The 18911-nt window shown below is 38.0% G+C and overlaps 2 protein-coding genes across 2 annotated transcripts; both read left to right on the top strand.

The window, feature by feature from the left end:
• Positions 1-13463: 13463 nt before the first annotated feature.
• LOC137644639 (serine/arginine repetitive matrix protein 5-like) lies at positions 13464-14111 on the top strand. Its single transcript, XM_068377591.1, has one exon. The coding sequence runs from the start codon at positions 13464-13466 to the stop codon at positions 14109-14111; it is 648 nt and encodes a 215-aa protein (XP_068233692.1).
• Positions 14112-14123: 12 nt separating this feature from the next.
• LOC137644638 (uncharacterized) lies at positions 14124-14702 on the top strand. The gene has a single exon (XM_068377590.1). The coding sequence runs from the start codon at positions 14124-14126 to the stop codon at positions 14700-14702; it is 579 nt and encodes a 192-aa protein (XP_068233691.1).
• The last annotated feature ends 4209 nt before the right edge of the window (positions 14703-18911 follow it).

Below are 18911 nucleotides of genomic sequence, written 5' to 3'. Positions count from 1 at the left end.
ATATATATATATATATATATTTATATACTGTATATATAAATATATATATATATATATATATATATATATATATATATATATATGATAAATTTTGCACATTTAGACGTGTTTTTCATATTCAAATAAGCCATATATATTTTTTGATACATTAATGTCTGGATTCTCTTAACGACCTCGGGATCAGAGCCCCAGGCGAAATCACACAAAGACAAGAGCTTGGGTCCGGCCGGGAATCGAACCCTGGTCGGCAAGCTTGTATAGACAGTGACTAAGCCACTTGGCCAAGTGGCTTAGTCACTGTCTATACAAGCTTGCCGACCAGGGTTCGATTCCCGGCCGGACCCAAGCTCTTGTCTTTGTGTGATTTCGCCTGGGGCTCTGATCCCGAGGTCGTTAAGAGAATCCAGACATTAATGTATCAAAAAATATATATGGCTTATTTGGATATATATATATATATATATATATATATATATATATATATATATATATATATATATAAAACGACATAATGAGGATATTTATCTTTGATTGACTATCTAGTAAGTAACATACAATAAATATTATTGTTATAAGTGATCTTGATGAAATGCTTAGTGTAAAAAAAAAAAAAGGATCTAGAAAGAATATGAAGGCTTGAATAATTTGGGTACACTCTGGCACACTATTCTATCTTGTTTCTATTCCTCTTGTTTTCAAGTTTTTTTTTATAGTTTATTTATGAAATATTTATTTTAATGTTATTGTTCTTAGATTTCTTGTAGTTTTTCCCTATTTCCTTTCCTTACTGGGCTATTTTCCCTGTTAGAGCCCATGGGCTTATAGGTCCTGCTTTTCCAACAAGGAGTGTAGCTTACCAAGTAATAATAATAATAATAATAATAATAATATATTAGTAAACTATGAAATACAGAGTATATGCTGATAGCAATAAGATTACAAGGGTACTCACAAGAAATGAAGAATCAAGTAACATATTTGCTTTGTAATAGAAATATTGTACAGGTTCATATAATTTCTCAATATGTTTCCCTCGGCAGTGATCTACATTTCTATCAGGAGTTGATGCATCTTAGAAAATCCCCTAATTTTCCTTTTTTTTTTCTTTTTCCTGTTATTTTTGGTCCTTTTATTTTTTCCCTCATTATTTTAGCTTTTATCTTGTGTTGCTTTCCTTTCCTGATTCTAACTCAATTTCTTAACTATGCCTTATGCTGTTATTATTATTATTATTATTATTATTATTATTATTATTATTATTACTTGCTAAGCTACAACCCTAGTTGGAAAAGCAGGATGCTATAAGCCCAGGGACCCCAACAGGGAAAATAGCCAATGAGGAAAGGAAACAATGGAAAATAATATATTTTAAGAACAATGACATTTAAATAATTATTTCTTATATAAACTATGAAAACTTTATCAAAACAAAAGGAAGAAAAGCGAGATAGAATAGTGTGCCCGAGTGTACCCTCAAGCAAGAGAACTCTAACCCAAGACAGTGGAAGGCCATGGTACAGAGGCTATAGCACTACCCAAAACTAGAGAACAATGGTTTGATTTTGGAGTGTCCTTCTCCTAGAAGAGCTGAATACCATAGCTAAAGTCTCACTTCTACTCATTTCCAAGAGGAAAGTGGCTACTGAACAATTACAACGCAGTAGTTAGCCCCTTGGGTGAAGAAGAAATGTTTGGTAATCTCAGTGATGTCAGGTGTATGAGGACAGAGGAGAATCTGTAAAGAATAGGCCAGACTATTCAGTGTATGTGTAGGCAAAGGAAAGTGCACCGTAACCAGAGAGAAGGATCCAATGCAGTACTGTCTGGCCAGTCAAAGGACCACATAACTCTATAGCGGCAGTATCTCAACGTATTTTATTTTGATTGTTCGATATTTCTGTGGTAGTTTATATATATCATTGTTTCCTTTCTTCACTGGGCTATTTTTTTTTTCTTTTATGCAGCCCTTATAGCATCCTGTTTTTCCAACTAAGGTTGTAGCTTCGCTCGTAATGTTTAAAAGCTCTAGAACCTACAGTAGACGAGTATCTTAGTTTCAATCATTTGAATCCATCTGTAATTATTCTCTTTTCAACACAATTTGTTGGCTGCACAAATGTGTAGAAATTCTCTTACTTATTTTGGACCTAAGGTTCTGATAACTTGATTAGTTATTGCACATAACTTATAATGAAACGGTAGTCTTGTTTCAATAGGCAGCCATGGTCTTCCAATGTCTTTGGTTAGAGTACTCGGGCACACTATTCTATTTGATTGCTCTTCCTCTTGTTTTGTTAAAGTTTATATAGGCGATGTTTATTTTGATGTTACTCTTCTTGAAATATTTTATTTTTCCTTTTTTCCTTTCCTCACTGGGTTATTTTCCCTGCTGGAGCCCTTGGGCTTATAGCATCCTGCTTTTCCAACTAGGGTTGTAGCTTAGCAAGTAATAATAATAATAATAAGAATAATAATAGTAATAGTAATAATAATAATAATAATAATAAAGAAGTGATCCTTCTATCAGTCTTGCTCCTCTATTTATTATGTTATCTATTTTTTTTATGTTACACTTAGACGGAGTTGCAGTAGTCAATCCTGGTAATAACAGTTTATCATAAGTTTCTCCATAGAATTTTCATCTAATATTAATTATTTAACTATCATCCATTCGCTAACCATAGAAGGAACCTGATTTAAATTTTCAGTAATATCATATATATCATTTATGAAGAAGTAAAATTGTGTATCATCAGCAAATAGTTCAAACTTCACTTCATCTCACTATAATACTTTTGATATATATATATATATATATATATATATATATATATATATATATATATATATATATATATATATATATATATGTATGTATATATAAGTATATAAATGTGTAAATAGATACTTTATAAGTATTATAAATTAAAAGTAATATATCAATAGTAACTATCATAAAAGGTAGTTCTTCAGGCGTCAATGCTTTTTTAAGTAGTTCATTAAGAAAATAAGTTATTTAGGTGAAGTGTAATGTGAAATGTAAGTATTTTTAATACATATAATTTACTTATGGTTAATAGTTTGTGTTATATAAAATTTCAAGGAAAAAACGCTGGTAAATCAGCTTATATTCTAGTTTGAATTCCCCAAATTATGATCCTACTAGATCGGTTTCCTGGCATATTTTCGCTCACGAAATGTGTAATATTGATATATTTCCTCTTATTTTGGTTTATTTGAAGGATTTGTACTATATTTTAAATGGAATATACTATTTTATAGATGTTTAAAACATTGGTAATAGTTTACAACACCACGCTCTCCATTTAGTCCAAAATAATGCAATCCTGCAGTTTTCATCTTCTTGCACAGTAATTAGGTGGTTATTTAAATTCTGGGAAAGCAATAATTAGCAAGATATGTTGAGAAAGAGGGAAGGGGTTATAAAAAAAAAAATAACTCGGTTTCCTCACTAAACGACTCGGAACTGACATGTCAACAAAGTCAACCAAACAGAATTTGTGATGCCAGCGTACATAAACAAAAGTCCGTGATGCCAGCCAAAGTCAAAAAGTCAAAAACCTTTATTTCATTATAAAATGGTTATTCTGTTACATAACAATATAAATTATTTACATAAAATTCACAATAATTGGATTGTAAAAATCTAGGATATATATACATTCAAGTAAAATTTAAAAAATATTACTTAAGTTTCTTTTTGAATAAATCAGAACTAACATTTGTACATTTTCTTATTTCCAGAGGTAGTTTGTTCCAGCAAGCTGGGCCCCTTATTGCCATTGAGCGTGAGCCTAAATCCGTTCGATAGCTGTCTACATATAGATTTTCATTCTGTCTGGTTAATGCATTCCTACAATTACCAACTGTAGGAAATGTGTATAGCCAGTTGGGATATTCGTTTCTCAAACTTTTAAGAACAAAAACACAAACATCGTACATGCACTTTTCTTTTAATTTTATCCACTTTAATTGCTGGAGGGTTGGGGTGATGTGATCGTGTTTTTTCACCCCAATAACGGCTACTCTACCTGCAAAGTTTTGGATTTTTTGAGCTTTTTCCATGTGCATATCATTAGTTGACCCCCATATCTTAATACAGTAGTTTATTACACTCAAGACCAGACTTTCTACTATCAGAGCTCGAGTAGTATCATCAAAGTAATCTTTTACTCTCCTTAGATACATTAGAATGCCACTAACTTTTCTACTCAGCTCGTCAATGTGAGTACTGAATGTCATTTACCTGTCCATGTGTAGACCTAGATTTTTTACATATTGACTTATCTTTACTTCATCACCATCTCATTTTATTATAATGTCATCTGGAATTTTGCTAATATACTGTGAGCTACCCACAAACATGCACTGTGTTTTAGTGGCATTTAATAATAGCCCTTTTCTTAGAAAATATTTCTTAATTTTGAGCAATATTAGTTCAGGTCTTTTAATCAAGCCATCTAAATTTTCTATTTGATCAGCCAAAAGAACTTGTGTGTCATCAGCATATTGAATTAGCAGGCAGTTTTCTATGTATTTAATCATGTCATTAACGTAGACTAAAAATAGAATTGGACCTAGGACAGATCCCTGTGGGACTCAAAATTCAACCTTTTCAATGCAAGAATTTACGTCTCCTAATCTAACTCCCTGACTTCTATCCCTCAAGTAATCGTGAAACCAGAATGTATCAATGTAATGTTCCTTAAGAGATTTACACAATTCATCATGGTTAACACTATCAAATGCCTTTGATAGGTCGCATAAAATTAATATGGAAACTTTTTTTCTATCAATATTTTTATAGATTTCATCTGTTAATTTCATCAAAGCTGTTTCTGTTGATAAACCTTTAAGGAATCCATGCTGAGTGTTAGAAATCAAATTATTTTTTTCTAGATGTTCCATTAACTGATTACATACAATCTTTTCTATTACTTTCGATATTACTGGAAGGATAGAAACAGGTCTATAATTACCAGGGTTGTCCTTGTCTCCTTTCTTGTGAAGAGGGTCTACGAGGGGTTGTTTCCAAATAGAAGGATATTTCCCAGTTACAATCGATGTATTTATGATAACCGTGATATAATATGCAATTACTGTAAGGGAATCTTTTAGAAAACTAGTAGGAATACCATCCGTTCCGTAAGCATTACTATTATTCAAACTCTTAACTGTTAATATTATTGTTTCTACTGTAACTGGTTGCGGTCAAAACAATCTTATATTATTGCCAAAATTATTTTGAGTGTTTCTAATATCTTCAATTTCGTACTTTTGTAGAATTTCCTGCGTTTTATCATAAGTTAATACATTAGCAAAGTATTGGTTAAATTGATCTGCTCTAGCTTTTGGGTTGTCGTATTCAATCTTTTTATTTGTTTTAGTAGATACAATATTATTCATAATTTTCCATGTTTCTCTGCGAGATTTACTTTTCTTGATCCTGTTTTTGTTATAACAAGCTTTGGCAGTACGCATCTTCGAATTGATGAGTTTTTTTCATCTCCTTATACGAATTGTTCAGATTTTCATCATGTCTATTCTGTTTAAGCCTTTCTTGCATTTTGTCCCTTTCAATCATACTGTTTTTGAGATCATTGTCTATCCAAGGTGCACTGGGTCTCCTTATTTCCTTCGTGGTTATTTGGGCACATTTATCTAAGGCACTATTATATACTTTATTGAAAATTCCTGTTTGAATATCTGTGTCATCAGTATGCGTGATTGTATCTAAAATTATTTTCTGGTCTAGCAATGTATTACATAAAAAATCTGCAGAATAATATCTTAAACACCTAGAGGTTACCGTGACTGATTTACGCTTTGGCTTCATAATACATACATACATATACCAAAGGCACTTCCCCCAATTTTTGGGGGGTAGCCGACAACAACAAGAAACAAAACAAAAAAGGGGACCTCTACTCTCTACGTTCCTCCAGCCTAACAAGGGACTCAGCCGAGTTCAGCTGGTACTGCTAGGGTGCCACAGCCCAACCTCCCACATTTCCACCACAGATGAAGCTTCATACTGCTGAGTCCCCTACTGCTGCTACCTCCGCGGTCATCTAAGCACCGGAGGAAGCAGCAGGGCCTACCGGAACTGCGTCACAATCGCTCGCCATTCATTCCTATTTCTAGCACGCTCTCTTGCCTCTCTCACATCTATCCTCCTATCACCCAGAGCTTTCTTCACACCATCCATCCACCCAAACCTTGGCCTTCCTCTTGTACTTCTCCCATCAACTCTTGCATTCATCACCTTCTTTAGCAGACAGCCATTTTCCATTCTCTCAACATGGCCAAACCACCTCAACACATTCATATCCACTCTAGCCGCTAATTCATTTCTTACACCCGTTCTCACCCTCACCACTTCGTTCCTAACCCTATCTACTCGAGATACACCAGCCATACTCCTCAGACACTTCATCTCAAACACATTCAATTTCTGTCTCTCCATCACTTTCATTCCCTACAACTCCGATCCATACATCACAGTTGGTACAATCACTTTTTCATATAGAACTCTCTTTACATTCATGCCCAACCCTCTATTTTTTACTACTCCCTTAACTGCCCCCAACACTTTGCAACCTTCATTCACTCTCTGACGTACATCTGCTTCCACTCCACCATTTGCTGCAACAACAGACCCCAAGTACTTAAACTGATCCACCTCCTCAAGTAACTCTCCATTCAACATGACATTCAACCTTGCACCACCTTCCCTTCTCGTACATCTCATAACCTTACTCTTACCCACATTAACTCTCAACTTCCTTCTCTCACACACTCTTCCAAATTCTGTCACTAGTCGGTCAAGCTTCTCTTCTGTGTTTGCTACCAGTACAGTATCATCCGCAAACAACAACTGATTTACCTCCCATTCATGATCATTCTCGCCTACCAGTTTTAATCCTCGTCCAAGCACTCGAGCATTCACCTCTCTCACCACTCCATCAACATACAAGTTAAACAACCACGGCGACATCACACATCCCTGTTTCAGCCCCACTCTCACCGGAAACCAATCACTCACTTCATTTCCTATTCTAACACATGCTTTACTACCTTTGTAGAAACTTTTCACTGCTTGCAACAACCTTCCACCAACTCCATATAACCTCATCACATTCCACATTGCTTCCCTATCAACTCTATCATATGCTTTCTCCAGATCCATAATATCTTAATATCTATGAAAAATGAAATATGTTCGTGGTCAGCTACAATACTTGGATTTACCTCGATTTTAATGACACTTTCCTGCTTGTTTGTTATTAACACGTCTAGTAGTGTGGATGAGATGGGGCTAACTCTAGTAGGTTTATTAATCATTTGATTTAATTTGGTGACTCTTAAAATATTATGTATCTTTGCTGAACCTAACATCAAATCATCATTTAGATCACCTATTACATAAATTGATTTATTCTTTAGAGAAACCATTCTCAGACATTCCAAAATATAGTTAAAAGTATCATTTGAAGCATGCGGATGTCTATACAAGCAACCAATGATAACAGAAGGTAGCTTACGAGATTGTACAGAGAGCCAAACCTCTTCTACCCCCTCTACTCTTTGAACATTAAGATTACAAATATTAACAGAAAGATTATTTTTTACATAAATACAACAACCTCCACCTCTTCCTTTGTCACATCTATATATTGTATAATTAGGAAATTCAATGAATGAATCGACAATATTCGGGGTTAACCAAGTCTCAGTTAAACATAATACATCAATATTTCTGTTTAAGAACATTAATTCAATTTCACATATCTTACTAAGGAGAGACTGTACATTCAAATATTCTATACACAAAAGATCGTTTTTTGGAGTCACATGATTAGCTATCCCAGTACCAATGTCCGGGACGAGCACTTCTTGTGTGATAACTGCCTCTTGATGGAAGAGGCGGGAAGTCATATTCCCAGGTATCCGCTCGTGACCAGTAGTTGTCATGGGAGAGGTCATGGTAGTCATAAGGCTGAGCTGAGTGACCTCTATTTGTCAACTGCCTATGGGGTGGTCTCCTATTGTATTCCTCACTTCGGTATTGCGGGGGTGATCCTTGGTGTTGGGGGTAGGGCCTATTATCATGGGAGTGGTAGGAGTGGGTATTCCATCTAAACCCCGTCCGAAATGGCTGCTTAGGCCTACCTACATTTCTTTGCATCAACGGCTTCTTGGCGGCTTCCAATTTTTCTTCTCCTAATGTGGGGCAGAAACGGTCGAGTGATTATACCGTCAGCCCACGGATGACCTCCCATCACTGTATTCTGCTTATTCTCTGGCACCTCTGCTACAAATGATTGGCCTCGGTTAGAATGTCCAAGGTGGCGTACTTTAACTTCTTGTTGTGAGAGCCCTCGGAAAACTATCTCATCAACCACATTCTTAATAGATGCATTGCTGCTGACACCTCCAATGTATATTTGTACTGACCTTTGGGGTTGTACTACGATGTTGTCTACCGAAATTTGCTCTTGACGTGTTTATCTATTTTTCTTTTTGTTGACCGGTGGTACGACACTGCGTTGGTCCGTAGGGACTGCTTCCCCCTCCTCCCTTTCTTCCTCCTGGCCTTCGCTCTCATCTTCTTCCTGTTGTAAATAATTGTTGTCGATAGGGGGAAGTGTGGGGGAGGGCAGTGGATTAGGGAGTGGCTGGCTGTCCACCTGCACTGTTTCCTTCCTGAGTAAGTCAGGGTTCCTTATCAAAGGAGATTGGGGGAGAGTTTGGCGCGATTCATTACCACTATTTTCTGAATATTTTGCCATTGATTGTTCGAGCTTATAGACTCTTTCTTGAAGTAATGATACTGTTTGAAGTAGTTCTGCTATAATCAAATTATTATCATCAAAGTTATGTGCACTTTGCTCATTGAAAATTTTATCTAGTTCTTTATTTTTATGTGAATTAATTATGCACGTGCTAAGAGTTATAATATCGCTAACTGGTCGCTTCACTGGTTTTTTATTTTTATAATCCGAAAACACACTACATATTTCTATTATTAGGAGATCTCTCAAGGATATTAATAAATCCTGATGACATTTATCAAGCACTTCTTTGATATTATGTGTAGAGTACTGGCATATCTTTTTCAAAGATTTAAGAAATACTTGTGGGTACACGTCTTGGTTAATTGTTTCTAAGATACCTAGGTTTTCTATTTCCTGGATAGGCTGTGACAAAGCTTCCTGGTTGTCTAAGTCACGGGCAGCCATCTCTACACAATGTTTCACAGAACAAGAAAAACACGTCCGTCCGTATATTCAAAATAAGCTTAGTTAAAAATGGATTAATTACTCAAAAGTGTCCATAAAATAAGAAATTTACAAACGGTGACACTTTTGAGTAATCACTCAGTTTTTGATTAAGTATATTTCGAATATGCAGTATATCAAATGTACGCTGGCATCACGAACTTCTGTTTATGTACGCTGGCATCACGAATCCTGTTTCGTTGACTTTGTTGACATGTCAGTTCCAAGTCGTTTGGTGAGGAAACCGAGCTATTTTCTTTTTATAACCCCCTGAAATGACACACCCCTTACTAGGACAAAGGTTTCAAGGGAAAAGGATTTGGTGGAAGGGGTATGAACAGACCACTTAAAGAGATAAAGGAAGGGGGTAGGGAAATAGCAGTTGACAACCCCCTTGTGTAAACTTTGAATACGTAACGGTTCGTGATTGGTTAAGGGAAAAACAACGGAGTCTAGAGGGTAAACATGAATGAACTAAATAGGGAAACTAGTCCAGAGAAAGTATTTATGTGAAACCGGGGAGTGAAAAGGAAATAACAAAAGAAATAAAAACAATATAGGAAGATAAAATGGAATGTATGTTAAATAATATTGAATGGGAATATAAAATGAATTGGTTTTACCATGAATGAATTGGATAGGGAAACTAGTCCAGAGCAAGTATTTATGTGAAACCGGGGAGTGAAAAGGAAATAACAAAAGAAATAAACCCAATATAGGAAGATAAAATGGAATGTATGATAAATAATATTGAATGGGAATATAAAATGAGATGATTTTAAAAGGTATACGATAATAAAACGAGTAATTGAAGGGGGAAAAGCTTCTGCGCAGGGGGCGGGGTTTTTGCGCAGGTCGAAAAACTGGTATGCACGAACGTACGTACGTACGTGTGCTAATGTTAGCATGGAATGCTAATATTTGATGTACATCAGACGTTGGCAGCACTGGTTACTGTATTTTTTCATGAGATAATCTTTGCAACGGCACCTCCAAAGTTTATCCAGATATACTGTTTTGTATTTTCCTCCGATTATAATACATTCAAGAAGGTAATGTATAGAGAAGAAAAGGCTTGTTTTACGATTATATATCGTTTCCCCAGTATGTTTTCCCCACCCAAAACCCCGAGTTCCCACTGAGGGTCCTCCATTACCGTAAGATATATATGTATATATATTTCTGAAACTATTCATTTTCGACGGGAACGAGTGTCATCTTCGAAGAGAGCGTAATTTTTTCTATGTGAAAAAGTAGTTGTTTTCCTAAGTTACATTGCCCTGTAATACACTACAATAAAACCGTCCCCCCCTCAAGAACAGTAACTCCTAGATAAAGACAAGGAAGGAAGTAGGTTAGTTTGTGGTAATGGTTGGGGTGTATGTATGACAACAGCCACCCGTACTCTGTGTATGATGACGGCCGACTAAAGATACAGCAGTGTAAGGTGGGTCGTAGGGGCCATTAGCCCCCCCACCTCGTTAAGTAAGTTGGTAAGGAAGAAAGTTTACATTAGATGGTATACATTTTTAATGCACGCGGGAGGAACGGGCCGCTGATTTACAAAGGCTCCTAATGGTTTACTCAAGTACAATTTTCCTAATGAAGGAAAGTTTTTTTGTATATCTATGTGTACTACCAACTTTTATATTGATTAGGTAAATTTTTATTTTTAAATATTTAACATAGCCGGTGGATATATATGTAGCTAACATTTCCGACAGTCGACAAATTAAAAAAACTCGCGAGCGATCGCCGTGGTGGTTGCTGGGTGTGACCACTAGCGCCGACTGCTGGCTAGGTACCGCATATATTTCCCCCAGGAATTCAGTTCTTCTCTGTCGGTTGAAATGACAACATTGGTTCCGCTCGCGCTTAACCTCAAAGTTTTCAACTGATTGGTGAAGTACTTTTTTTCATGGTTTTATGGCTTTCGCCGTGTTGGATTATTCTCAAACAATAAGATCTTCAATAGAAACTCTTTTTGAAAGGAGAAAAATTTTTACCCTTTTTTTTAATCTCTCTGGATATTCCATAGAGAGAGAGAGAAGATGGCCGACCCTTCCTTCAGTGTACGGATATGTGTTAAAGGCTTTTAGTTTTTAGTAATTTTATATTTTAAATATAAAACTTACTCGCTGGTTATATAATAGCTAAAGTCCTCGACGCCTCGGCAGAAAATTCAAAATCTCTTGCGCAGCTTAGCGCATATATGCCAGGTGTACCCCAGCGCCCTCGCGGTACCCAGGTAGAACTATACTCAACCAATTCAGATTTTTCTCTGCTGCCATAGCTGGCTGAACTATTGGAAATTTCCTCTTGTTTTCTTACTCTGTTTGGACGTTATTTGGTGATGTATTAACGTTTTTGAGTTTTGGCTTTCGCATATTTGTTTTATTCGATCTGTGATCACGTATTTATAACTTAAAAGGTAGAGTTGGAAGGTTTTTCAACCTATTTTTAAACCTTCCGAAAGAATAGGGGCAAAATGTAAACATTTCGACCATTGTTGACGTCACAGCCTCTTCCATAGGCTAAAAGTCTGTCTTTCCTTTTACAAAGAATATAAGCGATTGTGCTTCTAGGGTTTCTAGTTGTTAATTGTAATTTATAAAAGGAACATTTTATTTTGCATTTAATTGGTCCTTTCAGTATTTTTCCTTAGTCAGAGATTAAAGGAAGTTACGGTTCAGTTTATTTTATACGATGCAGTACTGTATTCCTTTCATTCGTCGTAGCGCACGATTCTATGTATCGTTGTTGCTTTGGTGGTTTTCGGAATACTAAATTGTTCGTATATTATTTGTAGATGTTTCATTATTGATTTTTTGGAATTTGATCAAACTGTGTCTAATAATACAGTGAACCCTCGCTACTTCGCGGTTCGACCATCGCGGATTCACCACTTCGCGGATTTTTTCCATAACCCATATATATACAGTAACATATATACATATATATGTATGCATGTATTTATGTATATATGTATGTATGTATATATGTAGGTATGTATATGTGTATACATATATATATATATATATATATATATATATATATATATATATATATATATATATATATATATATATATATACACACACACACATATATATATATATATATATATATATATATATATATATATATATATATATATATATATATATCTAAAGTAGGAAGATGTGATGTAGTTCTAAGGGAATAGTATGGGAAATATGTCTGGGTAACAAGCAAAGCTCTACCTCCAGTTTGTTTCTTCATTATGATCAGAGATAAATGTAAACAAAACATTGGTTGCCATTTTTTAACGTGCTTTTTAGCGTGTTTAGGAAACGCATGATATAAAATTGCCTTTAATATTTGTGCCTGTTTAAGTTTAGGGTACTGTAGTACATGCATTAAGTGTTCTGTACATTAAAGGGTAGTTTGTTAACAGTACTACGTACAAGGGAAGGTTTTAAAAGTCTGAATATACATGTTGAATAAATAGGTAAATATGGTGTCACTACTTCGCGGATTTTCACCTATCGCGGCCGCGACTGGAACCTATCTACCGCGATAAACGAGGGTTCACTGTAATTTGTTTCAGCTTTGGGCTTCCTTGCGGCTTAAGGGCTCACCCTCCAAGGAAGCCCTGTTTGACTTGATCCAGTTGGGGGCAGCTGTCAAACAGTCGCCGGTAATACCAGAGGTTAACCCTCTGGCTAATGTTGACACTGTTATGGCAGAGGCTTCCGAGAGGTCTGGTCGAACCTCTGCCGTTGCTGACGTTGCTGAAGGCTCTCCTTCCCCCTCCGAACATCCTTCGAGGGGAAAGGTGAGTCCAACGGTCTCTCCTGCGAGTGCGTCTCCTCCTCGGGGAAGCACACAGACAGAGACTCCTCTTCGGAGGACCGATGATCCTGATGCCCTTCCTCGAGGTCGCCTTCGTCGCAAGGCCCGACCTCCCCTTCGACGTAGGGGTCTTCCTTCTCCCTATAAGGGAGTTAGGAGGTGCCTCTTTGGGTTGTCCTCACCATCGCCCTCCCCTGCGGAAAACTCTTCTCGTCGGGAGAAGACTGTATAGCAGCTTCATCCTTAGACCTCTCCGGGGATGATTCGCGATCTCCTACGCCTGCCAGACCTTCTAGTCCTGCTTCGCCCCTGGTTGCTGACACGCAGATGGCACCTTCAGAGATCGTCGCCCGACGAGCACCTGACCCTCTGGGTCAAAGGGATGTCTCCCACGGTGTGGGATATTCCCTTGCACGTCAGGGGTTCCCTGCACACTCTACTGTGCGTTCGCGCACAGTAGCGCACATGCGCTCGCCTAAGAAGCAGTCTTCGGACTCTTCTCTTCAGCGCTCTCCTACTCGTCAGCGGTCTCCTGCACGTCGGCGCTCTCCTGTTCGCCAGCCCTCTCCCATTCATCAGTGCTCTCCTGAACGTCAGCGCTCTCCTCTACGTCAGCGATCTCCTGATCATCAGCTCCATCGGCGCTCTCCTGATCGCCAACGCTTTCCTGATCGTCAGCGCTCTCCTGCTCGCCAGCCAGATCACAAGCGCTCTCTTGATTGTTGGTGCTCTCCTGTTTATCAGCGCTCTCCTAAGCGTAAGCGCTCGCCTGCTGATCGTCAGCGCCCTTCGGATCCTACTTCGCGCCGTGTGCGCAAGCAGTCTTCCAAGCGCTCTAGTTCTGCTGTGAGCCGGGTGCACCAACAGTCTCCCGAAAGAGTTAGATCTCCTGCTCATCAGCGCACATTTGCGCATTTGGTTCCAGACAAGCGCCCTGGCGCCAACGATCTCCTGTACCTGGATCTTTGGATCTAGAGGCAGGCAAGGATGGGACTCTTTCGCCTCGCCCCCACGCAATTGTGCGCCCATCTCCATCTGCGCAACAGCGAGCGCACTTCAGTGCGTACTTCCAGAGCTCCTGCGCGCTCAAGCGCACTTGAGCTTCCTGTGAAACCTGTTCGCGAGCGCTCTCCTCTGCGCACATCTCCATTAGAGGGGGCTGCGCACCAGCGTCCTCAGGCTCGTCAGCGATCTCATAAGCGCCCATGCGATCCGTCGCCTGCGCGCAAGCGATCTCCTGATCGGCAACGCTCTCAGCTTCTAGATCATCACAGGTCTCCGAAAAGCGCTAAGGCAAAATCGCCTGAACGCTATCGGTCTACTTCTCACGTCGCGAGTTATCGATTGCCAACGCTCCATCCTGATCCGGAGCGCAAACCCTCCCCATCGCACCAGCAATCGCCTGCTTGCCAGCGATCGCCTACTCGCCATCGCTCCCCTAAGCGTTATCGCTCGCCGAAGCACCCTCGATCGCCTTTACGATCTCCTCCGCGTGCACCTACGCCTGCGCGTCAACGCGCCCCCTCGCCAGCACGCCCACGCGCCCTCTCGCCAACCTCCCTATAAAAATTTACCTGGAACTTTGGAGTTTTAGTGTTGAAAACAAAACAATGTTTCGGGGAGGATCTAATTGTGGGCCTGTCTTTGATATGCTTCACATGAGGATTTTTCCCGCTCGGGAAATTTTTCGCTCATTAAGGAGGCATGTCTTAACATGAGCGGATTTCCCCCGAGCGGCCTCGTAGTTTCTATAAGCTGCTAAACTGGACCGGCGCGGCTAACCGCGCTCACCGTTAGTACATCACTGCCGCTTGGAAATTCTTCTGAGCAGGTAGCAGGTGAATGGGCTCGTTGGTCTTTATTGATTTCTAATCCGCGCGGACAAAACCGCTTCGTGTGAAACGCGCCTTAATTGAATGAGATAATCTTGTAAAGCGTAATTGGGTTGCAGTGAGTTATGTTGCATCCACTATAGTCCATTTCTTTTATCGAGGCATATTTGCACCGACTCGCAGCGGTGCCCTTTTAGCTCGGAAAAGTTTGCTGATCACTGATTTGTTAGAATTATCTCGTCCAACCAATCAGCGATCAGGAAATTTTTCCGAGCTAAAAGGGCACCGCTGCGAGTCAGTGCAAATCTGCATCGCTAAAAGAAATTGACTATAGTTTGAACAGGACTAAGATTCATGTGGGAATTACTTACATTGCATGGAGAATTCTATTTACATTTTAAGAAGCTACTCCGATATTCTTCTTGATACTTTTAAGTTTGGAGTCAAAAGCTTCGTCTCCTGCTAAAAAGAAAAACTAATAAGCAAACCCACTTTAACTCGGAAGTAAGGAAACGCTTTCTCCAAGATTCATTGATATGACTTAAAAGTGATTGTTATACGTACTTCAGAGAGTTATATTTCCTTTTCTCTGTACTCTATAGATAATGTTCTACAGGGCCTGGCTTATTTAAAAAAGACCCCTTTATGTCGATCTTCAGGTCCTAAAACAAATGTAAAATGTACAGATACTATATACTGATGAATCATGATCAAATACTCAGTATGTCATACTTGTTTCATTTGTTTCTTTGCAAGTATCAATATAAAGTTGGCAAATGTATTAATTTTAACCATCTATACGGAAAATAAAAGATAAACTGCGGAAAATGGAAGAGCAAAATAAAATTTCCATAATTTTGAATAGCTAGTAATTATGCATAATAATATCTTTAATTTGATTTTCACTGACACAGAGCGTTAGTTAAACCTCATTTCCATGTGCATTTAATGTATTTTAGACTTGATTTAATACATCCCGAGTGGATTAAACGTATATAAATCATGTAATTTCGCAAGCATCCTGTAATCATGGAATTCAGTGTAAATGACATAGCATTACATCATCCAGATAATGCACATTCGCAAATGTATCTTTAATAGACTTTAAAAAAGGATTTTGGTACTGAATGAGAGTTCGCTATGAGCAGAAAATTCAAGAAATAATTCAGAAATTAAAAAAAAAGACAAAATGAACATACGAAAATGATTTGATGAATGATACTTCAGAAATAAATGTTCATTTTCCGCATAGATGGTTAAAATTAATACATTTACCAACTTTAGATTGATACTTGCACTGAAACAAATGAAACAAGTATGGCATACTGTACATTTGATCATGATTCATCACAATACAGCATCTATAAATATGATGATGCTGATGAAATAACAGTTTCTAAAACAGATATCAAGAATTAAGAACATTAAAGTATATAATGAGATTCTTTTAAGTTGCAAAACCACGGATATTTATTCCAGGTGTGACCAAGTTTTGGAATGGTCTTCCTTATCAGGTAGTTAAATTGGTGGAACTTTCAAAGATTAAATTTGCATCGAACGTTTTTGTGTTGAACAGGCTGATAAAAGTCTCTTATTACAGTTTACTGTATATATGAAAAATCTATTCTATTTTTGTTACTGTTCTATAAGGGTTTTATTCTAATTGTTCATTACTTCCATTATAGTTATTGTTTTTCTTATTTACTTTCCTCACTGGCCTGTTTTTCCCTGTTGGAGCCCTTGGCATATAACCTCCTATTTTCCCATCAGGGTTGTAGCTTGGCTAATAATAATAATAATAATAATAATAATAATAATAATAATCTTCTATTAACGTGTAATAATAATAATAATAATAATAATAATAATAATAATAATAATAATAATAACTAAGCCACACTTAAAACATCGAAGATAAAAAAAAAAAACACATTTTAAAGCCTAGTATTGAAAAACAATAAAGTTGACCAACAAAAACAGCACTACCTACAACAAGAAGAGTAAATGGGTATATGGTTCAAAACAACCTGAATAAATACCAAAGCTTTCCGCACGTATATCTATACTACATAAAAGTATGAAATTTGGGCTCTATGTGAAAAGTAGAATAATATTAATTATGTTTAAAACTCTCTCTCTCTCTCTCTCTCTCTCTCTCTCTCTCTCTCTCTCTCTCTCTCTCTCTCTCTCTCTCTCTACATTCGAGTCTCGCACCGGAATAGGGAAACATATGGGCGCGTTCTTAAAAATTGACAATGGCTATGTTCGCCTGAAGCTTAAACTGTGGATTATGTAATTATTTGTTAGTACATCTACATTGTACTTCTACATCAAAGGATATTTCCTCCTCAAAAAGAAGTTCCTTTGGTCTCTCCATCTTCCTCAGTCACACCAGTCAATCCTTCCAACTGAGTTCTTACTTTATCCTATGATGTAGGCTTGTACTTCTAAATCAAAGGATATTTCCTCCTCAAAAAGAAGTTCCTTTGGTCTCTCCATCTTCTTCAGTCCACCAGTCAATCCTTCCACCTGAGTTCGTATTTATCCTATGGTGTAGGCTTGTACTTCTATATCAAAGGATATTTCCTCCTCAAAAAGATGTTCCTTTGGTCTGTCCATCTTCCTCAGTCAGACCAGGCAATCCTTCCAACTGAGTTCATACTTTATCCTATGGAGTACGCTTGTACTTCTACATCAAAGGATATTTCCTCCTCAAAAAGAAGTTCCTTTGGTCTCTCCATCTTCCTCACTCAGACCAGGCAATCCTTCCAACTGAGTTCGTACTTTATCCTATGGTGTAGGCCTGCACTTCTACATCAAAGGATAGTTACTCCTCAAAAAGAAGTTCCTTTGGTCTCTTCATCTTCCTCAGTCACACCACTCATTCCTCCCAACTGAGTTCGTACTTTATCCTATGGTGTAAGTCTGTACTGCTACATCAAAGGATATTTCCTCCTCATAAAGAAGTTCCTTTGATCTCTCCATCTTCCTCAGTCAGACCAGGCAATCCTTCCAACTGAGTTCGTACTTTATCCTATGGTGTAGGCTTGTACTTCTACATCAAAGGATATTTCCTCCTCAAAAAGAAGTTCCTTTGGTCTCTCCATCTTCCTCAGTCACACCACTCAATCCTTCCAACTGAGTTTGTACTTTATCCTATGGTGTAGGCTTGTACTTCTACATCAAAGGATATTTCCTCCTCAAAAAGAAGTTCCTTTGTTTTCTCCATCTTCCTCAGTCACACCAGTGACATGGGTAGATAGAATAATATACAAAAGAATGTTAAAACATGTGAATTTTCTACTCTTAAAGAAGCAGAGAGAGAGAGAGAGAGAGAGAGAGAGAGAGAGAGAGAGAGAGAGGGTCCCGCTAGTGTTTACTGGAAACTGTCACCGGCGCTGATGGAAATCAAGAAATTTATTAGGTGTGCTTAGTTCAGCAGACCTTGGGCACAACGATCCTGTCTGTAGCAAACCAAGGAGCTAACGTTATGAAAGGATCCATAGGAAAAAAAGAGCAGTGTTGTCGCCGAAGAATATACATTAACGAAAGGTAAACACATGCCGCGCTTCAATTATAGCGCGATATGGATCTTGATTACACCAGCAGAGCGTTCGTCTAGATGTTATCAGAGGCGTGGTTTTAAGGAAAAACAATAAGGATGAAGAAAGGAGAAAATGTCCTTGTATGGAATTGTCCATAGTTAACCCCTCCCATACAGGGATATATAAACTTCAACGAGAACAAGAGAAGCGAAGTACGAAAGACAGAACGAGAGTACGAAAGATAGAACGGGGGTACGAAACAGAACGAGAGGACGAGATAGGGAACGAGGGGGAAGAAGTTCAGAAAAGGAGAGAAGACGTCAGGACCAGAATGCAGACGTAACCAGCCTTGTCCAAGATGTTAGAACGAGTTGACCAGTGCCCTCATTACCGACCAC

The sequence above is a fragment of the Palaemon carinicauda genome, chromosome 7 (assembly GCF_036898095.1).
Source record: "Palaemon carinicauda isolate YSFRI2023 chromosome 7, ASM3689809v2, whole genome shotgun sequence".
Classification (NCBI taxonomy): domain Eukaryota; kingdom Metazoa; phylum Arthropoda; class Malacostraca; order Decapoda; family Palaemonidae; genus Palaemon; species Palaemon carinicauda.
Note: the sequence above shows the minus strand (reverse complement) of the source record. Positions and strands in the feature narration are given on the sequence as shown.

Coding starts and splice junctions, on each gene's coding strand:
- LOC137644638 (XM_068377590.1), top strand. CDS start 14,124: ATGGGACTCTTTCGCCTCGCCCCCACGCAATTGTGCGCCCATCTCCAT.
- LOC137644639 (XM_068377591.1), top strand. CDS start 13,464: ATGGCACCTTCAGAGATCGTCGCCCGACGAGCACCTGACCCTCTGGGT.